The sequence below is a fragment of the Pyxicephalus adspersus genome, chromosome Z, assembly GCF_032062135.1.
Source record: "Pyxicephalus adspersus chromosome Z, UCB_Pads_2.0, whole genome shotgun sequence".
NCBI classification, from domain to species: Eukaryota; Metazoa; Chordata; class Amphibia; order Anura; family Pyxicephalidae; genus Pyxicephalus; species Pyxicephalus adspersus.
Window position 1 is genome coordinate 15,975,839 of NC_092871.1, and position 24,291 is coordinate 16,000,129.

Sequence of the window (24,291 nt, forward strand, 5' to 3'; positions counted from 1 at the left end):
AGCAATGTTGTATTTTCAGTTTCTGTGTACGAGTAGACAAGCTTATCAGTCTTTAGTCTTTGTTACCCTGCCCCTCCCCATCTCCTGTTACACATATACACATGAAGCTACCATACAGGTGATCTCACTTTGGACACTATGGCCCCAACAGGGATCACCGTCCACTTGGTGAAGGATGACTGCTCCTCCAAGGGAAATGTTACCTATTACTTGGATCAAGACTACAAGCAACTGCTTAAAAAATGTTTGCAGGAAAAGCGTCTGTTTGAGGATCCTTATTTTCCTGCAGAGCCTAAATCACTGGGGCACAACAAGCTTGGACCCTGGTCCCCAGACACTGTAGGGATTAAGTGGAAGAGACCTCAGGTAACTAATGTGGGGGCAAACAAGACGTTCAATTGAGTTTGCATTTAAAGTGAAAGGTTTTCGTGCAGAGAAATATTATATACATTTTATTGATGCCTGTATATACATTTGGGGGTTTATCCACTCAATTTCTAATCCTTGTCACTATTTTCATCAAGATTAAAAGAAAGAGAGGTAATTCAAAATTCTAAATTGTCACCAGAATAGAAAGTAAGGGGAGTTTTTCAAATGGATACTTGTTCAGTGAAATTAACTGTCCTAAAGACAGATTCTCCTAACTTGGCTATTGGGCAGCAAGTAAAAAGAAATCCCCCACCTGGGGCAAAGATGACACAAGAAACCTCTCAGGAGTTTTAACCTTCTACAGTAAAAAATGTTTGCTTTTGATATGGTGTAATCCACCCAAGAAATCCAGCATTCCCAATAAATATCTTTACAAGTCAGTTGTTTTGGGTAAAACCTTACTAGACATCACAGAATTATAATTGATTGCTATTGATAAAGAAAATAATGCTATGTTAATTCAACTGTTTTTTTAGTGGTAATTTGGCCTCTCCGGCAAGAGGTACATTCCTTACAAATAAATGGTAATGCATGTAAAATGAGCCTAAAGCAGGGGTGTAGTGGGGCAGGCATGGGTGGGAATGCCTTGCCCTCACTTTTTTTGGGAATTGGCACGGGTGCTCGCTCCTATTTTGAAAAGAATTCTTTGGTGGTTTGTGGCTTTGGCCAGTCCGCCCCCCTGCGGACCCAAGCACTGTATTTCATAGTAACATGTAACTATAATGCACAATACTTTTATAACATGCATTATGGTAAATATATATATATATATATATATATACAGTATAAATTTTGTGCATTAAGGAATTGACAATCCATAGACACCCCTGTTGGCTAGAATTTCTTGGCAGTTACTCATGGGTTAAATACTGCTATGGCTTTGATTTGCTCCACCTACCCATTTACCCCTATGTACAGCACTGCATAATATGTTGGAGCTTAATAAATCCTGTTTATTAATAATAATACCCTTTGCAATGTGCAGCTTTATTGGTAGAGGTTTCTGATTCCAAATTCAGATTGCAAAGGCCTGCCAGTAGGGTAACTATAGGATAGCTGGCACTGATTTTTCCATCAGTGCTGCACTGTGTTCTGTTGTGTTGTTGGCAACCTAGCATGCCCCCATCCTTTTTCAAAGTTTGCAAAGTAACGGTGAATAGAAACCTGTAAAAATATGGAAGATACAGTTGTTGATTTCTAGTAGACTTCTTGACCTGAATAATAAAGACTAGATCTCTAATGCATTTCAGATGTCTTGGACAACAATGGCTTTTGGCTGTCCAGTTTGATACATTCACAAAGTTTCTGGTATTCTTATCTTGTCAATGGATCATGTTCCTTACGCTGGTCATGGATGCACTTGATATCTTTATGATGATGTTCATTTACCTGGTTACTGCCACACACCCATCAAAACTGATGTGCAAAAGTAAGTGCCCTCCAACAACTGCCAGAGCTGGGTTATTTGTGTAAACTCGCGGGGAGTTCTGCTATAGGATAGTAGGAAATAGTGAGCATTCCATGAATCATACAACAAATAACACCATAGGTTGTTGAACCAGGGGGTTTTGATTGCCTGGGCCTGTGGTATCAGCATGATGATTTCCATTGCAGTACATGCAAAACATGCAGCAGGAACAAACTTTTCAGGCTCCAAGATGCATTACAGCCTATTCATTTTGAAAGGAAACACAGTTCATGTTTCATGTTAGTGAACTCTTTGTGGGTTGTGTTGAGCTCCTTAAGGCTATTGATGTCACACCATTCATGGAGCGTTCATAATATAACACCATGCTTTGTGTATGTTGGCTACAGGTAACCCTATACTATATAGATTTCAGGAAGTCATTACATATGACTTCCTGAAATCTATATGCTGGGGTGTTAAGTTACTAAAATCATTTTTGCACTTTGAATCTATGTTCTTTCCAACTCCCAGTCACATGGAGTACAGGAACACAAAATTAGGATTCCCTCATGGAAATGAGACATTAATGGCCTGGGTTATTTCTCCATTGGTATTCAATGCAATATCCTATTTACATTCATCAGAAATGATCTCCTGGTGAGATGACTTCTGCAAAGTGATAATATGTAGTTACTATGTTAGTGGTAGTTAGTGGTAGCATACCTAGCAGTGCCATTCATTTTAAATAACACCCCAACATATTAAGGCGACATGCTTAGCATGCTGCAACACAAGGCAATGTATGGTGGTACATTGAAGGATGTTGCATTAGGAACCTTTTGTACACATTCAGATGCATTGACAGTCTATTCATTTTCAATGGGCTGCCTAAAGCAATGCATGTTACCATATCACATGCATTAATGCACCAGGTAGGTCTAAATATGATCCTTTTTTTTTAAATGTTTTTCTGATTAACACAAGATTTCATAGCACATGTCAAAAAATCTTGATGCACTAGTATTATGTAACTATTCACTGTAAAATCATCTTTAGTCCCACCAATGACAATGTAGTACTTGAACCTGTATACCTGGACACAAGTTGTATTATTTAAGGTTTTTCTCCATATGATAAAGTTTCGTTAATGCTAAAAAAGATTGTTTAAAGATTGCAATAATTGTATGGTGAATATGTGGCAATATATTTTTTTGTTCAGGACCATCCCAACATGGTAAGTGTGTGTGTGTGTGTGTGTGTATATATATATATATAATTGTGTAATGTAACACCAAAGCTGCAGTTGTGAAGATTTACAGTGTATGTTTCCCGTATTAATCCTTGGCCTTTGATACTTGGATTGGAGACATGCCAATGTTTTATCTCTTGTAGGGAGCAGATCTAACATTTACACAAGATTATTTTTAGTTGCCTCCCTGTTCTACCCCGTGCCATCCCTAACTATAGGAACGTTGCGCCTTACTTATGCAACCCATTGGTCTATAGCTCTGAACACACTGGGTGGATCACTGTTGCCACCAATGGTGGGAACAAATTACCACTGTAGAGACAGTGCTGTTTGTTCTATGGAATGGGGGAGAGGAGTGAGTAAAAGGTGTCCCACTGTGTCCTCCTGCATAGAAAATAGCAGCAGTCATTAGCTGTTGATTCTACCATCTGTACAGCTGTCCTCCCCCTCAAACAGAACTCTGATCACAGAGTAATATCAGGGGTACAGCACTACAGATACACAGATTCTAGATTTTCAGCCATGATGATCACAAATGTGTCTCATTTTGTCACTCAAGTCTGACTCTCCCCCCTCTTCCTTTCCAATATCATGTCCTATTCCTCAAACTATACCCCCCTCTGATATTATATGGAAATATATAAACCAAGCTATGGTTTATTGTTCACTACAATGTTATTAACAAATGAAGAGCTCTGGGAGCATGTCCTTGCCATTTTCTCCAAATTTGGCACACTTGCATAAACCACAATGTAAGCCGTTCCAGGAAATTTGCATTGTCTGTGTAATCTTCATTCTAATTATACTCTTTCTACTGCTACTCTTGTAAATTTGTTTATTCTTGATTCATAATGATTTTTTAAGTGTGTGTAGAGACCATATCACTTTTATCAATCATACAAAAATCAGTCAGTATTGCAATGCAGGAACTGACCCTCATATGTTATCAGACCACTCATGAACAGTCATTCAGGTTGGCCATAGACATTGGATAATGTTTAGAGAGAGTTCATAATATATAAAAATATATAAAGAATATAAAAGTATTATTCTATCATTAAAATGAAATGAACAATCAATCTTATTTTTTTCCAACAATTAAATGTTATCTGTAAAAAAGTTTTTTTTCCCATTGAACACACTTCTCTTATCCCCTCATCTGGCTAAATGTGGATGTTTATTTGAAATAGATGTTTGTGGTTAGTGGAAGGAATGTCTAAGGAATGTTGATGGCCAGGGGGAAAATGGCACCCTTATCGAAAACCAAAAAGATCATTAGTATCTATTAAACTAATCTAAAAGGCATGAATTTCTCATTGCTCAAGGAACCCCTACCAACCTCTGGAGGAACCCCGGTCTAAAAAGACCATATATATATTGTAATGACTTTCTTTGTTCTTTTAGATTTGCCAACAAAAGTGTAGCGTAGGGGCCTGCCTGACTGTATAGGAAGAAAATTAGTTTACTAGACCTTCCTATTGCATAGTCACTAAATCACAAAGGATTGCTGCAGAAATTGAATCAGATTGTAAGGCATGTGGCCAGTTAAAGGCTAGGTACACACGACCAATAATTATCGTTTGAAAACGAACGATCAGTGATTATTCCAGATTATTTTGAACGATCGTATTGTGCACAATTCTGTACATGCTGTAATGAACGATCGTTCAAATATAATCCACCAATAATGTACACACTAGATACCATCGTTTGAACGATTGTTCAAATGATACAGGAAGTGGCATGTACAGGAGAAAGTGTATCACGGAAAAATAAACGTTCACTAAATGACCGTACACACAATAGATTACAAACGATCGTCGCCCAAACAGATCCGTCGGAACGGTCGTATGTTTCCAGCGAGATTCCTCGTTCGTTGTTGTGCACTTTTTTGTTAACAATTATCGAAAGGATCTGTTGTGGATCGTTCGTTTCCCATGACAATTATTGCATGTGTGTACGTAGCCTAAAGGGCACCTTTCATCCAATAATGTGCATCTCTCCTCTTCAAAAGACAAGGGAACCTTTTTATGTGGCTGACACATAAGCTTGAGGGCTTTGTTTTTGGTTTTAGATAAGCTTTACTTATATTCTGGGGAATTCGTAGGGTGGCTTTAAATAAGTATAGAGATGTGTTAATTATAGCTGGACCAGTATAACCAGACCTGTTCCACCCACACCTTTACCTAACCGCTACAATAAAGGAATTAGTAATGTTTACTATTCACAGTCGAACTGTTTTCAGAGCTCCTGACCAGTAAAAGTACCATAAGACAGGGCAGACATTATGTACCATGGGCAGGTTGGGTTATTTCCAGTCATCCCTCTATAGGGAAAAATCCCTTTGTCATTCTTTTATTCACAGCTGTCCCTCTTTACATTGAATATATTGATCTGTGCATATATATGCGCTATATCTGAAGGATTTATTTTGCAGATTATTCCTATTTATATTGAATATACATATGTCTTTTTTAGGAGATCAGTCAGTGTCCTCAGTTTATTTGTGAGAATATGAAGTGGACGGATATTTGCCAGGGACACTTGGGTAAGTGTGCACAGTATTCATGTAACGGCCAAACCACAAAACATTTGTCCCCCTGACCCCAAACACCTAACATGCACAATTTTTAATGTGAACAGTAAAATATTAACTGGAAGCATTCATCTGCAGATTTGTGTAAGATGTCTTGTTCAATTTCCATACTGAAACTTTCTATATGCTACTGTAGCCCTGTTATGGGGGGGGTAATGTAAATGACTCCCACAAAACAGGCTATGGCGCTAACCTGTAGATAACAGAGAGGATTCTGAGCCTTCGCTATGTGGAAGAGTGAGGATAGTAATAAAGTTGGCAGTGCCTCCACCCAGGACAGGGTCTCTGTTAGCAGAGGGGCTCCCTTCCTGGGACATTAACCAGAAATAATAACAGTAATATAAAACAGCACCTGAAGAACCACTACACCCAGCATGCAACATTAACCTTTGCCCGTAAATGAACACACAGGTTGGAGTATTTGTAAGCTTTATATCTCAAAACAGTAATAATATATATCATCAATAAACAGCAATGATTACACCTAACATCCACAAAGCAGAGTCCTGAGAAGAATTGTGCACAGATATACCCGGGTATATATACAGTCTATAACCACAAATACCTCCAGTACTGATCAGTGTCAGGGTGAGTTGCAGAGGCCTCTGGAGTTGATTGTAGTAAAGATGTCCTGATGAGATGATCCTCAAAACAGCAGCAAGGAAATCCTCCAACCGACAATTGGGCTGTGTGTGCTGTGATCCTGTATTGCAGGGATGCAGGCAAAGTCTCTGGAGTTCAGGGACAATCTATCTGCACTACCACTTAGACCCTAGCAATCACACCGATCTGCCAATGCAACCAGACCTCTGCTACCTATGGGCCATCGGATGCCTAACCTATGCTAGATGTAACTAGACACGGGACCCAGATCAGCAAAGATAACTGAAAGGGCAGAGCAAATATATATTTGTGTATATGGCTCATACACTGACTGTAGGGATATCCCAAAGTGATCTCTGATAACATATCACATATACCCATTAATACAGAGGGAATTATTATAATACTGCACTACATACAGACAAGGCAGTCAGTGTGTTCTGGAAGGCAAGCAAGCACCTATCCTGGCTGAGCACATGTTCTCATCTCTTTCCCTGTACCTCCTGCATTTCTCTATATCCTGATGGGGTTTCCCAGGCCACTATCAGGGGCAGGAAAACTTCAACAACTTTATTTGCTATTTTCAAAGTTAATCCTCAGCAAGCAGATAGAAAAAGGCAGACCCCTACACTACAATATTGCAGAAAGAGTGCAACAGATGGCCCATAAAACTCCTCTTTGACATGCTGTTATTACAGTATGATGTTGTTAGTGATGGCTTTTATTTTAAAGATAAGCTAAATTAGGTAGTCCTGTGATTTGGCCATGCAGAGCAAATCAACAAGCGTATTTATTTGCTGCCTTCCACAACCACACAATTCCTTTCCTTTGCTACCATACTGCTTTATTTGGTTACTGGGAGGAAAGATAAATATCTTGTACTTCTAGGTATTAGCAGCCTGTGGTCCCTTGGCCACATAAGTAGCAGATCTGAAACAACCCAGACCCAATGTTAGATAAAAGTCTTGAGGTTTATATGGGACTTTCTGTTTTGCTCCTAGGATAGAGGAATGAACCCAAATGCAAGTATATTCAGGTGGTTTTATTTTGCACCCAATGGGCAAAGTATGGGTCCATCATAAAGAATACAGAGAAGATTTAAGTATATTAAACATAAGTAAGGAGCCCATTCAGAATTTATATATTCTTCTTGCTCAGTATTTACCTCCCATACTAAGGTGTGTCATATTATGGTTGGGAAATATAAGAAGAGTGTACATTGAGCTGTAAATATTGCAACAAAGAATCTTCAAAAGATTGCGTGCATATACAAACAGTTTTCTCTGCAAGTGAAGAGTTTTTTCAGTGGCAAGATAACTGTGGGTGTAGGTCATACAGATAACTGTGTAATAAAAGTCCCATTGTAGAGCAGTCATAAATGGTGTCTGGAAGTCTTGAATGGAGCCATGATATTTAAGATAGTTTAATGATCAAACAAACAATTTTCGTGGAACGCCACCAATTATTGGGGACGTTTAAGGCCAACCATAAACCAAAACAAATTATTCTCATATGCATAAAATGTACTTTATTAGATAACATTAAAGATGTCTAATATTGCAAAATAAAACGTTTGGCACAATCTAGATACTCCTAATGGTTTACCTGGGAGGGTAGGCCCAATTCTTTTCCACATGTTTCACAGATATAATCCGCTTCTTTAGGAAAAACAAGAAGATCTGGTGTTTGCAGACATGCAACGACCTTCTCACCAATGATGGTATATGGTGGGGAAAATGACAAAAAGAGGCGTATTTCCCAGGGGTAGCAATCAATTGATATTGTTAATCTTCCAAGTACGTTTGTATCCCCAGTGAATCCAATCATGTATATCCACGTCTTATATCTTGTACTTACTTCACACTCTTAATGTATACTGTACAATTCACAACTCGTTTCAAAGTTGATCTTGGTCTCCAAACTCGCTCCCCGACTCCTACAAGCCCGATATGAGAAGTCGATGTTCATGATTGTACTGCACAGAGTATTTTATTTTTAATATTTTTTTTTTTTTTAATGCTGTGCATGCTTGTTCAGTTTTTTTTAATATTACTATAAAAGCTGCCTACCTGTCTTCTTAAACCCTCACTACTTCCCACCACTACATAACTCTTTCTATTGTGTTTTACTCCCCCACACCTCCTAGATTGTAAGCTCTTCTGGGCAGGGTCCTCTCCTCCTCCAATGTCACTGTCTGTCTTTTGCAACCCCTGTATAATATTTGTGTGTTTTTACAGGTAACTGCTGGTTTCTAGCTGCTGCAGGGTCATTGACCATTTACCCTCGTCTCTTGGAGCGAGTGGTTCCTCCTCAACAGAATTTTCAAACGGAATATGCTGGAATATTCCATTTTCAGGTAAAACTTTTTCAAAAGGATAATTCTTATTATCATAGATCCTTTTCCTGCTGGAGTTTATCTTCTTGACCTCTTTTATTATGTGCCAAACTTCAATTTCCTTCAAACCCCCTTTCTCAGTTGTTTTTTTCTATAGAATTTTTTTATTAAAGTAGACCTATGAAACAAGGAGTGAACATCTGTACTCCAGTCTTTCTTTTGATATTGGATACATTCTTTGGAAGAAAATAAACGATCACCTGTAATGCTTAGACCCGTAGCAAGAGTGGAAGTATTTCTTTGACAGCATCCTTTCACTGTAGTACAGGACTATAAAATCACAATCTTTTTGGTCTTCTATAACAGAGGCAGGCGTTGCAGTCATTAGAAATGACTAAAAATAAATTGTAACTGATAAGCACAGAAAGTTATAAACGAACATTGTTTCTGTCAGGATTAACAGATCTCATTTCCCCTAATCAACAGATATAACAAGACGCATTTAACGGTATGATTTATAGACCAAAAGGAACCCTAATATTTATGGTTTGGGTTTACCCTTTCCATTCCTTACCATACTTTGGGAATTGCTTTCATCTGCTAGTTTGTGATCACATACTTGTGTTCTTGATCTTAGCTTCATATTGAAAATACTGGTCTCCTGAAACTTTACACCCAATATTCTCCTTATGGAATTCTGTTCACTTTCTATTCAGGGAAAACAATCAAAAGGGCAGAATCTTGTACATGCGTATGAAGTTTTTCTGATGATTACCAAATATTGATTAATTGGTCAAGCACAAAATTGGCAACTGCTCTGCTGGTTTGTAGTAGGTTGAAAGGTTTGAGCATCGGCCCCCCTTTTCCCTTCTTTCCATCAGACTGAACATATGAAGTTCCTGCAGACTCTTGATGTGTTTTGTCCCTCAGTCTTTTAATATTTTATTGGCCATCTCTGAACATGCTCTACCTTATCAATATGTTTTTCTGGTTATGACTTGTCTTAGAATTTAACATTTGTATTGGTGAACCCCTTTGTCTCCTTTAGTTCTGGCAATATGGTAAGTGGGTTGATGTTGTGATTGATGACCGTCTCCCTACCAAGAACGGAGAGCTGGTATTTGTCAGCTCAGCGCAGAAGAGTGAGTTCTGGCCCGCTCTGCTGGAAAAGGCTTATGCCAAGTAAGTAATCTGTTCTTGAACATATCAAAAAGCTTGTTTGTCTTTGTTGGTTCACCTTGAAATTCCTTGATAACCAAATGGCAACCACTACTGATTAATTTTAAATTTTATTAATTCTCTGTTAGATTGATGTTCTGTAAACTTTTGTGTTTAGGTTTGTTATAAGTGGTCTTCACCTTCTTTTTCCGTTGTCCAACTTTAAAGCAGATACTGTACACACAGAGCTAAAGGAATACTATGGGACTCCTTTATCAAAGGGGTGACACAGATTGTTCACCGAAAACTAGCACAGAAAACTAGCACTATTCATACACAAAGGCATTTTACTGTTCATTCCATTTTTGAAAGTGGAAATCAGCTGAAAATATTGTCACTTTTAATCAGGATTGCCACTCTGGTTACCAGCTATCTTCAAAATACTTCACAGTTCTTGTCCCACCTGAAAGAAAAATACTCCCGTAGTTCTCTCTTCGTTCCTCTAATGACCTAATAATGACTTCCCCACTCATAACCTTGTCACTTGCACGGCTCCAAAACTTTTCTAGAGCTGCCCCAACTCTCTGGAATGGTCTTCCTCGTCCTACTTCGCTTGTTTCTACTTTCTGCTCATTTAAAGAACACTCAAAACCCATCTTTTCTAACTTGCCTACTCGTCTTCTGTCTCTTAAACCCCTTTTACCCCTACATATCACCCCTCCTATTGTGTGATACTTCCCCCTCCTCTTAGATTGTAAGCTCTTCTGGGCAGGGTCCTCTCCTCTTCCTGTGTCACTGTCTGTATCTGTCTGTCATTTACAACCCCTATTTAATGTACAACGCTGCATAATATGTTGGCCCTATATAAATCCTGGTTAATAATAATAAATTATAACACTAAAGACTACAGTGGGGATCATTAATGTTTGTTTAAAGTGCCCTGATCAGATAAAGTGGCAATAAGGTGACCAGTTTTTGTTTTGTTTTTCCACAGTGATGATTAGTGATTACTGTTCTGTAATTACACTAAATTGGTAATCAGAAACTTTATTCAATTCACCGTCAAGTGAATTGAGATTCTGATTGCCAATTTAGTGCAAATATAGTACATTGATCAGTCACAGTTTACCACTGTAATTAAAAGTAACACCTGATAAGCCTTTTATGAATGTAATGTTATAAAAATGTTGAACATAAAAAAAAAATGGAGAAAAAATGGCCTAATCTTAAAATGATTGCCTTCTTTTCATATGTCTCTGTCCCCTCAAAAGGGTTGCTACACCCTATCAGATTCCGGCTGCCATTGTGTCATATTTCTGTGATCCCAAGTGACAGTTTTATGTGTTTTTAGATATCATTATTTCACCCTATTGGGGGCCAGACCAACAAATTACACTCCGCATTCTGTAATACTTGTTGCTGTCTCTATAGATTGAATGGTTCCTATGAGGCCCTGGAAGGAGGATGGGTAAACGAAGCCTTCGTAGATTTTACAGGAGGAGTCGATGAAAGTATAGACCTCAAGACTCCCCCTCCAAACCTTTTTTACATCATCCAAACTGCTGTGGAGAAGCGGTCACTCATGGGAACTTCTATTAATGTAAGTGGACAATAAAGAAATACCGTAATAATAATTACATCAATAATTGTTTACAAAGAATTTGGTATTGCTTGTAAAATGCAGCCTAAACTATTTTTCTCTGTAAACATCTAGGGGCACCATTGAAAAATAGAAGAGCTTTACTTGCTGACCTAAAAATACAGAATGTCATTGTAATCTGATTTAAAAGTAAAATGTTGAGAGAACAAAATACATGCAGACAGTTCCTTAGTTGAGATTAAAAACTGGGATTTTGGTGCTAGACCAGAGTGTTATTGAGCTACCAATTCCAAAGTAATTTTTTGTTAACAGAGTTCTGTTTTTTTTTGCAGATTCAGAATCCATACGAGACCGAAATGAGGACACCGGAAGGACTGGTGAAAGGTCATGCGTATTCCATTATTGGGGTTTCAGAGGTACGATCACATGAACTTTCATTATATTATAAATGAAAAGAAAAAGTGTTGTCAGCATCTATCATTCTGCACTTTTTTGGGTAGAAAGAATGTGTTACTACATTTTGGTGTATTGTTAGAAGTTCTTACCGTACTTATAAAATTGATATTTCAGCGATAAGTGAAGTTTAGTGGGCTCAACCACCTGCTGGCTACCTTTTTTAATAATTGAAAAAGCAATTGGCCTCTTCATACCCTTACTGTTTTTCACCTGTTCATGATTTCTCCATTAAGCAGACCCCTTTTGTTCGTACCTTGGAACCCCAGAATTTATTTGCTCCCTTTGCGGTCTATCCCATTGGCAAGACTTGGCAACAAAAAGTAACAGGAATTATCCCCAAACGTAGAGAAAATCTCTAGTCACTGACGTGTCCCCATTGCAATATTTCCTCCTGCCTTCTATTTCTGTAATAGCTGTACAATTGAACCACCACCAAATATAATACAGGCACGTAACTTTTTTTTTTTCATAATAAACAATATTTATTATAACATCCTAAAATTGCATAAAACATACATAACATTATCCATATTTGTATACAGATTGCATAGATTGAACACATGTTCTTCAGTTTTAGGATGTTATAAAAAACATTGTCTATTATGAAAAAAAGGAAAGTCCCTGTACTATATTTGGTGGTGATTCAACAGTCTTTTCGGAATGTGGTACGAATAGGGCCTATTGTAATTCTTTAGACAGATAGCTGTACCATATTGGAACTCCCAGCTGTCCTCATGACCCAAAAGAAAGGAAAAGCAGTGATGAACAAAAATGCTAACAGAGGATTTAATATCTCCCCAGTCTATTCAGAAATTAAAGAAAATTGTTCGGTTCACATTGATCCAATCCTAAAAATTAACCCCCAATATATTTCTTTGGAATCTTTTATAGGTGGAACACAATAACCGCAGGATCCCACTGATCAAACTACGGAATCCATGGGGGGAAGTGGAGTGGAACGGGCGCTGGAGTGACAAGTATGTACCCAGGATAAGATAAAAATGGCCAGCCCAGTATTCCATGAAATGTGGGTTGCTTTAATGTTTGTTAGGGCCAGTGTAGACGACTTATTTATATCAGAGATGCTTTTCTTCCCAGTAGGCTTTAGGAATACATCTGCAGTAAATTCTGAAGTATCATAAACTGATGTCATTTTTCATCTCACTTTTAATTTGTGAAGAATATGTTTTAGTAATGCAAGTTTAGATTGCACAACAAAGTATATCTATGCACCACAAACAGAACCTTGATCACTCCATGATAACTTAACAATTTTTTGACAGCTCCCAATTGTGGTCTTTGCTGGACAATGCACTGAAGGATAAACTTCAAGTAAAAGGTGAAGATGGTGAATTCTGGTAAGAGATTGGGGGTAGGCAGTTTGAAACATTACATTGCATACAATCTGTGATCGTTACCCAAATAGTAACAGATATTTAATTCAGGATGCAGATGGATGACTTTTTGCGCTATTTTGACACTCTTGAAATCTGCACTCTGACCCCAGACTCGGCTTATAGTAATACCACCAAACCATGGAAAAACAACTCCTACACTGGCAAATGGGTGAGAGGGCACAATGCAGGTGGCTGTCGAAATCACAGAGGTAAGAAACTTTTTACTAGTTACAAGATATATTGTAATTTTAGATGAATACACTAAACATCATGCATGGTAACGGCTTTTCACCAATCACAGAATAAAAATACATGAATCATAAAGCAGGAGGATGACTTTATCCTGTAGATCTTGTTATATTTATTACTTTGACTTTTCATTCCAGCTACATTCTGGACTAACCCCCAGTTTCTGGTGACACTGGATGGAGAGGAAGGGAAACATCACTGCACAATGCTAGCTTCTCTTATGCAGAAGGACAGACGGAAGGGAAGAGCTGTTGGGAGGGACTTTTTGTCTATTGGTTTTGAGATCTACAAGGTGCAGAATTGTTTAAAGCTATGTACCAACAATGAAAAATATATGCAAAATAGGAGTATGTCCAGCAAATAACCCATTAAATATTATTGTTTTTCAGGTGTCAAAAGAGGTGAATTGCACAGTTCAGAACTACATCTACGTCTATCAGTACTCTAGCGTGCCAAGGATCCTGTCCTTTTAACAATACATGTTCAGTCTATTGTCTATATTGCTGTTTGCATCTCATCTGCCACCATGTGAAACACAGCGATTGCTTATCTCCTTTACTGTACTGCTGAATTTAACACGATTTGCTGGTATTGCCTGAATATTGTATGACTGATGTGTTACCACAGTGCACAGGGGTTATTTTACATTACTGTGCCACTGAATTTGGTACTAAAGTGTACATGAAGTTCTTGACCCCATTACTGTACCACTTAGTCTGTTTCCACAATTTGCAGGGAGTTCCTGACCCCCATTATTGTACTACTGAATCTGTGGTACCTGAGTATAGTAAAATATTTTGGTATATTTTTAAGCCACATATATTCTGTTTACTGGGTATGTAATTATGGTTGTTATTTCTTGTAGTTCGATCACATGACACAGGTGTCACAGAGAATGAACCTTATCTCCAGTATGATTCCTATGGTTCTTTCACCATATGTAGCTAAAAGAGATGTCACTGGTCGCTATATTCTGCCGCCCGGGCAGTACCTGATCATTCCCACCACATTTATGCCTCATGAAGAGTCTTCCTTTATTCTGAGAGTCTTCACTGAAGAAAACAACACATTCAAGTAAGCAAATTAATTCAGTCAGTATGTCTTTGTTTCTCTTGACGAGTACACAGAATAAAAACAATCAAAGGTTCACTGTTCGAATCATTCCTGCAAACTGCACAATGTGACATGTACATTGAACCGTGCTTGTTTAAATGTGGTGCCAATTAGTCTTAAGGGGAGCTGCATTTGTAGTTGTTGAGTTGGAAAGCAATGCCTGTTTTCTCCTTATTGTTTTTTTTTTCTTTTTTTCTTAGGGAGGTTGACTGTGAGATCAGAGCAGATGGGAAGGTATTTCAGGTATGTGTCTTTTGTATAAAATATGTATCACAGCTGTTTGTGAAAATAATATGTTGGGTTCAAGAGTTACACTTAAAGTAAGACTACTATAAAAATAGGAATTGAGCATCTTTAGACTGGACACATCAGAACACAACAATCCTAAGTCTAGAGCATTCATCCTAAAGGCAGTAAACTGATCACTCTCTACTAGGGAAGGGAAACTTGGCATTTAAAAAACAGGGTTAAAAAAAAGGAAAAAAACCTTAACATTTGTTCTTAGAATAGAATCCTTTCCCCATAACAAAGGTTCAGAGACACTCCCTGGGAACACACCATTCACAGGCTTACAGGAAAATATTGCAAAAATCTGCTTCACCTTATGTGAGTAGAGAAGAAAACCTGCAATGTTACATTTGTGTTGCACCATGGAAAGTCTTGGATAGGAAAGAACACATCCTCTTTCAGACACAAATTATATGTAGGAGTAATCTGAAATTATGTATAAGAAAAAAAGAATATTTTGGTGTTATTGATTTGTGTTCTCTTTCCCTGCAGGAAAGTGAGCTCCGGATGACAATGGAAGAATTCACCAGACATTTCCAACGTCTTTCTGGACAGGCAAGGGAAAATATTTATGCAAACCTATACTGGACAAAAGTCATAAATCTTAAAGCAAACCTCTTCTGTGTCTATTCAGGGCAATGTAACAGATTCATTGAAAGCAGATGTTTACCGAGAGATTATGTAAGCGGCCATTTTTTTTTTTTTTACCTGTTTCCAAAATACAGGTTGCCCGGCAGGTGTACTGATCCTATGTCTTTAATACTTTCTAAATTACTGACTCAGAATAAGTATGCAGCTCAGGTTTTCAGCTAGTTGTGGAGCAGTTATCTGCATGCTTTTTTCAGGTACGTGAATGAAATTACTGACATCTATTTATCGGCTTTATCCAGGAATTTAGCATTATCCCCCCTATTGTGTGATTTTTCCCCCCCCCCTTCCTAGATTGTAAGCTCTTCGGGGCAAGGTCCTCTCCTCCTCCTGTGTCACTGTCATTTGCACCCCCTATTTAATGTACAGCACTGCATAATATGTTGGCGCTATATAAAGTCTGTTTATTATTAATAATAATAATATTATTAATTTAGAATGCATACAGCAATGGCAGCTTACATATTCTCTCAGTACAGATTTTTAAAAAGCAAGCCCCTCTGCTTGTGACTTTTGCTGAGCTGTTTGCCGACCAGAACCAGAAGAAAAAAATTAGTGAGTTCTAAGTTGGTTTTAGGAGCTTGCACAGGGGTAAAGATTCCATCACCACTTGGGTGTTGTAGTCTGCATCAAGGAACAGGAGAGTCACATATTTTCAGAGGTATTGGTATTTTCAAGGCTCTGATGAGTGAATGGGCAGCAGAAGAACACAAGAAAAGTAACAATCTCTAGTTTCACAGAACCCAATTATTTGCCCTAATTTGACAAGGTACATTTTTTCATCAGCAAACATATCCATTTTTTAATTTAATAAGTTACATACATCAAAGGTAAATCCATTACCCTGTACACTTTGTGTGATCAAAACAAAGTGTGTTCCATTGTTAACATTTGTTTTCAAAACCTTTGCTAAATTCCAGGACCAGGAGATCAGCCCTGAGGAGTTACAGACCATCTTCGTGCAAACAACATCAAAACGTAAGCAGAGAAAAGTTTGTATACTAGGCAATAAAAGTTTTCCTGATCAGATCTAGAATAAGACAGCTTCCAGCCAAAGACAACCAGAGAAGTGAACTTTTTGCAGGCTTTACAAAATAAATGTATTAGCCAACAATGGGGCAAAATAACCAATCATAGCTTAAAGGTTAGCTGTTTAGACATTAAATTGAAAGGATGATTGTCCTTTGCTATTATATATATATATATATATATATATATATATATATATTCTTGTATTGATAATCAAGTCATTCTTTGTTTTAGACACACACCTGAAGACAGATGGTTTTTCCATGGAGACCTGCGAGCAGCTTGTGAAAATTGCAGATGTATCCTTGGCAATGTAGCAGCTGACATTGTACCTTTTTAATTTGCTAACTAAAATACATTAAAAACACAAGAGACAAATTACAAATAACAATACAACAGATTGTCTCAGGTGTCTTCTAACAGTTACAAATCGTGGGGCACTTTGTGAGACTGGTTGAGGACCTGGCACCTTCATCCTCCCATTTATAGGTGAAGGGAGGATATCTGCACTGTTACCCAGATATTTCTGAGCAATATTATTCAGTTTTAAATAGTTATATTTATCACCCCAAGTTGATCTCTGAAAGGCCCAATTCATGATCAGGCATATTAGGATATTGAATCCGGTGCAGTTTAGGGAAAGGAGAACTGATGTCCTTATATGATATATGGCCCAGTTCATTTTATTCTTAGCGAAAAATGAAGAATCTGCCTAAATGTTTCAGCAACACATCATTTTTCTGTGTTCACCTTAACATAATTGAATTTCAGAACATAGGAAGTGGAAAACTGCAGCTTTATGAATTTAAGTATCTTTGGAGCAAGATTAAAGAATGGGAGGTAGGACATCCTAAAATGGATTTAGTGTATTTTGTAGCAGAGGTATTGCAGCTGGTACCAACCTATAGTCACAGCTCCCTATTCTTTCACTGAAAACAATTTTTTTGTATAATAGGTTTATTCTGCAATTTATTCTATAAAGCTTGTGTTATATAGACCAAGAACAAGTTATTTTGTTTCCTGGTGATCAAGCTTCTGAAAGTGAAGAACAGGCATTCCATGTTACCACGAAAGTGCTGATCAGAAGCCCCATTCCGCTGAAAGGAGTGACAATTATTTGCCTTTTAAAGGTCTCCACTTGCCATTTTCCACTTCCAAAGTGGCCACCACTATCTATAATTTGATGATTAAGCAGATCACCACTTCATAAATCGTGCAAACAGGACAATTTAATACAAAATTGGTGTTTTGGGGAACATTTTGATCATTTTATTCATTACTTGTTTACCTGGGGTGAGGTGAAAAATGGTGTAATTTGTGTATAAACAATGCCATTTGTTTGGCTATATATAAATAGATCCTTTAGGCTCCACAGGAGCAAATCGGCAAAGGGTAAGACTTAGGAAGGCGCCTTCCTCGTCAGCTGCTGCTATTAAAGCTTCTGGAGGATGTGAGGAAGAGGTGGCTGGAAGTTGGGGCAGACCAGGCAGTTTTTGGTAAAGGAGACTGGTAACTTGGAGGGTGAGGTAGACAGAGGGGGTATGACAGAGGGTTATGCTGCTTAGGGTACAAGAATGGCTAGGACCAAATTGGGGTTTGTGTAGTTCAACACATGCTGTGTGCTTTTAGTGATGTGAAATCATTTCAAGGTCCTTCTGGATTTCTTTTGACTGGTATGGACAGAAAAACTGGTATGATGTAGTGCCCATTGGGCACACAGGGCCACACTTTATTTTTTTCCCAGCCATTATCACCAATTGCTCAGTATGGACAGGTGTCTCCTGAGCTACTGCTGCCATCTGGTGGTTGTAGAAATTAAAATCTGTCATTGCAGCAGTTGGCAAAGACATTTCATACACTTATACACATTTATATGTTTCAGCATATATTCACGAAACATGATCAAGACCGATCTGGGACAATGGATGTACAGGAACTGCGGCTGGCCCTGGAATCAGCTGGTGAGATGTTTTTATATTTTACAATCCTATCCAGAGTGTAAAATATATTCATATTAGGGAGGAGGATAGTGTCCTCATATTCGCATGTGAAATTGTCTAATCTTTCATGATACACCTGGTGAGCCCTCAGCTTTGGCTTGTTTCTGATTTCTCAACAATATGAGCATTTATTGTTCCTATATTACAGCTTGAGGAATGATAGTATATTATATTTTTTAGATGCACACCTATCTCATAACTTTTTTTGTTTTGTAGGATTCCAACTGAACAATAAAATGGTGGAGCATCTGTGTTTGAAATATGGCGATGACCTCAGAAGAGTGGATTTTGACAGCTTTCTGTCCTGCATGGCACACCTCATGGGAGTATTTGGTAGGTGAAGTACATCAATTCATCAATTATCTAGCAGCAAGAGAAGTCTTGCAGCTTATTTAAAAAATGTCAGGGTCGGGTGATGTCCCTAATGAAGGGACTGTTCCACATAATGATTGTAAACATTGTTCTAAGTTAGGATTGAAAGTAACGTTACTAATTTTGTATTGATTTTGGCTGTTTAATTTATGTCAGATGGAAGGAAAGAGCTTAAATCTGCACATCAGTTAAAGCATTCTTTTTTTATGCATTGTATACACCTGTGTACGTTTATGTTTTAGCAATTAAGGTGTTTTTTTCAGAAAGGGACAGGCAATGTCCCTTCTGTAATAATAGCTCATACCTGTTCTCTGCCAAACTGCTCAGTGTTGGTTGCCAGGTAAAAACTCGGCTTCCCTTGCACATAGCAGGGAATAAACAAATTGCTCTCCTTACGTCATTCCGGCACGAACAATCAAGTTGTCTGGAGATCACTTTGGGAAGTGAAAAAAAGAGCAAGATGAAAGCACTGCGATGGAATGGCGATAGGTGAGTAATTGCAGGATTAGTTTCGCTTTAAGCTAGATATAAAACATATCCCATACCTGGGTAACATTTAGTTCACTAAATGACAGTGTATCAAAAACAGTTAAGATTGTTTCCATACAAGAGGAATTTTCAAAATCTTCTGTTTGGAGTCTATTGAGGGACCCCTTTAGGAAGTACAAGATACTGTGGTCTGAGGTGCATGAAAGCACATCCATAAAACTGAATCCAAATAAACTAAACACCTGGTGCTAAAAAAGTGAGTGCACAAATGTGTACTACAAAAAATGAATTGAGAACTTCACACATTACACCTTACCCATTTCATGCAGAATGCAAGTGACCCACAGTATAAAAAATAATGCTAAAGGTAAATCTATTGTTGGAACTTCGGCCTGGATATAAAATGTTATACCAAAAAGCCCAGTCCAAGATGCCAGATCCAAGAAAAAGATGTGTGTGTGTGTGCAATAATACAAGAGTACTCCTATATTATAAGTATATTAGGGCACCCCTGGGCCACCCAAACCAGGGGTACAGACACTGCAGACTTCAGCCAGACCAGGCAGCACCTGTCGACATCAGCAAACAAAAACTGCTCAGCATAAATCCTCCCCCTAGTAAGCCTCAGTTAAAAGCAAAAACATTTTTTTACCCTAGATCATCGTTTGTGACATGATTTTAAAATCAGAAATGTGCTGCCACTAAGGAAAAGGGTTTGCACCTTTTCCAATGCCACATTTTTCCTAGCTCTGCAAGGGGTAAACTAGCTCTTTGGAGTTTCTCCCTGGTATCATTTTCCTAAAATACTCCGGTGACAAGGCCTCTCTAGTGCTAACTGGATTATGGGCTCAACTAATTACATATGTATTTTTATTTTAACGAATTCAGTTACCAAATCTAGATTAAGTCTTGTGTGTTTCAGGAGTATGTTATCGTATGGACCAAAACAAAGATGGAGTTGTCAGCCTGGGAGAACAGCAGGTGAGATGTTTGAGTAATATAAAAACCTTGTAGAACATTTAATGCACACTGCTGCGTTTATATTTATGTATAGAAAGTGATGCATCATCTGATATACGATTTATACGAGTATAAAATATTAGGATTGGTACCCATAACTACCATATTCATTTTATTAAAATAATTGGTATTCCAGACTTTTCTCTAATTTTAATTTTAATAAAAGAGCAAACAATTATATTTTCATGTGTATATAAATGCTATTATACAAGAATACTGTGGCTTTGCTTATTTGCCCCTGCCAAATCCACAGAAACAAAGCCAGAACCCTATTTGGATATTGTGGGAGACATCAGTTTAGTGCAGCAGTTAGCTATTTTTTGTGGCCTATCCTGTGGTCCCCTCCAAAGAAAATATATGGGCTACACTATAATTGTACTGTGACCGCTAACTGGGCAGGATCCACACACCCAATTATCAAAAAAAAAATGATCATCTTCTCCCTCGCTATGTCAATATCTCCTTGTCAGATACCCAGCTTGTTAAAGTGTTATAACTATTTTCTGGAGCCCAATGGGTAATGTGTGTACCCTTGCCATGTTGTACTTTGAACAAGCTGCGGCTGTTAAAAGACAACCAAAACAAAAAATCTCTCACTCCAATATAAAATTCTTTATATTGTGCCCTTCAGCATTTGAGAATTTACCAGTTTCTTATGAAGGCTTTCTAGGACATGCAGTTGTAGTTATTCTGTAACTGGATGCCATAGCCCTTTGTTTTCCTGCAGGACACCAGTAGATAAAATGAGGGTAGATGAAAACAAGAATGACAATACAGAAATATGAGCATTTGCTTTTTTCCTATAAAGCCTTAAAATTGGCAAAAATATACTAGAACAACACACAATAGATAATTTTAAAGGTGTGCATGTTGCTTCCAGTGCAGATGTTTGAACAGACCTCTGTTTTTCCTCCATTGCAGTGGCTTCAGATGACTCGTCTCCAATGAAGAGAGTGCATTGCACCATCAAAGACTAAGAGAATCCCTCAGGAGGCTCTGTGCACCAATTCTGTGTTCAGGAATCCCTAAATATTACAACCATATTCTGTAGGAGGTTTTACTTGAACGTTTGGAAAATACTGATTAATTTTATCAATGTTTATTATATTAAATATTCGGTTTTAAATATGGTGTGCATTAGAACTTATATGATAAGATATGTAAGCTTAGTTTTCTAGTAAGCATCAGGGCCTGGCTGCTCTTCTTATACTAACACAAAACTAGCAGACAGGCTCTGTGTGATGTATAACAGACTTTGCAAACTCGGCTAGCCAGAACCATGCAATTTGGACCACTTATGGCTGTAGAAAATAAAACAAGGGATCTGTTGACTGAATGTATGATGGGTGAATCTTAAAAGGACCATACTAAAAGTAAAACATTTTCACCTACTAGACCCAGTGGTCTGTGAAAAAATTTGGTGTCCCAAAGAAAAATTTGGACATTATTTGCAATTTTTTCTTTTAATAATAATAAAACAAAAAATATTCTAATAAATTCTTATATTCTGAATGACAATTTTCACCTTTATATTTAACCAAATCTACGAATTGTACTAGAGACGGGAAAAAAAAAGCGAGGCGCAGCGTGAAGTCAGTGTAGTGTTAAGTTGTATGAGGCAACCGTTGCTGAGCCGTACGCTTCAGTTTTGTTTCCACCATTACAACAGTCACTCCGCTCAGGCAATACCGATTTCTCATTCGAATGATTTATTTGTTTATTTCTCAGATGCTCGTTTTGGTAAGTTTGACCTTAACTGTGTATTTTCTTTAACTGGTATATTTAATGGCTTCAATTAGTTTGACTTTGATAACTATCATTTTTTGTCTTCGATTAGTATGAAATAAACCCATAACGAGCGAGAAAAAGCAAACAAATATTTTGCATCTCTTTAGTAATGCCAAAGATAATGCAACTAATAATAATAGTAACAATAGTAATACTTCACTGAGCTGATCACTGAATCAGAGCCTCCACAGTCCTTGTCAGGCACCATTAGGAAGATCAGTATTTTACAAATGTATTTTTTTTTTAAATCATATTAATGGTACGCAGGATTTAAATTTGGTAATTTAGTAGTCCGAAAGATTGGCTACCGCTGTACTGGACAATAGCAAACCAAAAATTGTAGGTCAGCCCAGGATAACTGCTTCTAGTACCAGCATCAGTGATGCTGTAGCAAGAGAAACAGACATATGGAATCTGTGTCCTAAATAGACTCTAACAAAGGGATACAAAAATCCTCATTTCTTTCCCATTAATTAAAGGACACGGGAAGTCTTGCACCTTTGAGGTGGTCAAACTGCTAAATGGACCAAGACAAAAAAAAGTGGGGCCAATGTGCAGCCCAGGGAGCCACCTAAGGACCTCCATGCCTTAAGGTCGCATTACACAAGGCCTCATCCTTCCCCTGGTAGAACTTCAAAGAACGTTGAAAAAAAGACCAGGAGGAAGCCTTCCACCTAGACTTTATCTCACACTAGATCTTGTAGGAAAATGCTAGCCTTCATCATAGGAACCCCCAGTTCATATATTCGCCTTTCCTAAAACCCAGGCTTATAGATCTAGGTGATGGAGTAGTGTTTTTTTTCATGGTAGCATTCTGCACCTGCACTGACTGTCCTATCAACAGCGAGTCCTCTAGGTTTCTTACAATAGAAATGTAATAAAAAAAAGGTGGTATGAGGGAATATCCTGGGCTGTACTACATTTTTCAACCTCCCATTTAATCATATAAGTGGCAAGATAAGGTAAAAGACTTATACTATGCCTCAAAATAGATCGTCCAGCCTGGTGTCCAAGTTTCTAATTTGTGTTCTGGTCATCAGCAATGGCTTTTAATAATATGCCCAGATCTGGGTGTTTTTACATGCCCAGCTCCGAATTGTATTCCGAAAACAAATTCAACATTTTCCTGATTTTGAAGGCATCGAAGTTTGTTTTTTGGCATCTGTATCCACCAACTCTCCCTGAAGTAAACTGTATTTTTTGCAATTTACTAATGTGCCTTGTCTGCAGTCCACCATTTACACGTGCCTGGCTGGATTGTTCATGAATGTATAGCAGGATTAAACTAAACCTGGCCAAAGAGGTAATAGTGCAGTTACCTGGGTTGGTCTTTAAATCAATCCCATTCATTTCTAGGCCCAGGCTGTACATAAAGTATCAGCTTCTGCCCGAATCAACTTAAGGACCACAGTAGCAGCTGCAAGCCTGTATTCTCTGGAATCTGTAGCTGGATAAAGAGTTGCTGCTGTAAAGCCCATTTTACATGTAAATGCTGCAAGAATATACCTAATATGATGCAGTGCCATCCATTCCTATTGTCACCCTAGTGTTCTACTGGAGTGCATTGCACTGCGCCACAGGTAACTATACTATATGTTTGGGACACACTATTTATTGTGTGCTTCTGAATATACTACAGGTCTGATTTTCGGAACAAAGTGAAGTATTGGCCAGACTGTTCAAATAAATGGGATGCCCTAACCCTGAGAACATGCAGTTTGTTTAGCTGGCATTAAAAGCACTGGTTGGCTTTCTGCAAGCTTTGTTGTCATTTTTTTTGGTACCATTCAGTTATACTTTTGGAATATACACAAATATCAAGGAATGTGCGGACTCCCTTTAAAAAAGCTGCCAGCAGGCTTCAGTAAGCTTCATTCTCAAAAAGATTTTGTACATTCCCAAACTGGAGCAATAGGGTGCTTTACAGGCTTTAGGAAAGCTTTTTAAAGCGGGTTGTATGCGCTAAGGCCTATATGAGCAATGTATACAGAGTAAAACACTGACGGGCAGTAATTTTACCTTTAGAAAACAGTTTAAGCCAGGCCACTTCTTATATCATATTAT

General features: G+C 38.0%; 1 protein-coding gene across 1 annotated transcript; it reads left to right on the forward strand.

Annotated features, from left to right (window-relative positions):
- The first annotated feature begins 99 nt into the window (after positions 1-99).
- Positions 100-22,255, forward strand: LOC140343450 (calpain-2 catalytic subunit-like). The gene is made up of 21 exons (XM_072430129.1): positions 100-366; positions 5,565-5,634; positions 8,523-8,641; positions 9,669-9,802; positions 11,210-11,378; positions 11,711-11,794; positions 12,726-12,811; positions 13,118-13,192; positions 13,280-13,440; positions 13,618-13,772; positions 13,870-13,881; positions 14,346-14,554; positions 14,794-14,836; positions 15,374-15,436; positions 16,450-16,507; positions 16,793-16,857; positions 17,330-17,398; positions 18,441-18,519; positions 18,775-18,891; positions 20,342-20,400; positions 21,361-22,255. Exons 1-21 carry the CDS (start codon positions 139-141, stop codon positions 21,385-21,387), a joined length of 2,082 nt encoding a protein of 693 aa, XP_072286230.1. The 5' UTR covers positions 100-138; the 3' UTR covers positions 21,388-22,255.
- The last annotated feature ends 2,036 nt before the right edge of the window (positions 22,256-24,291 follow it).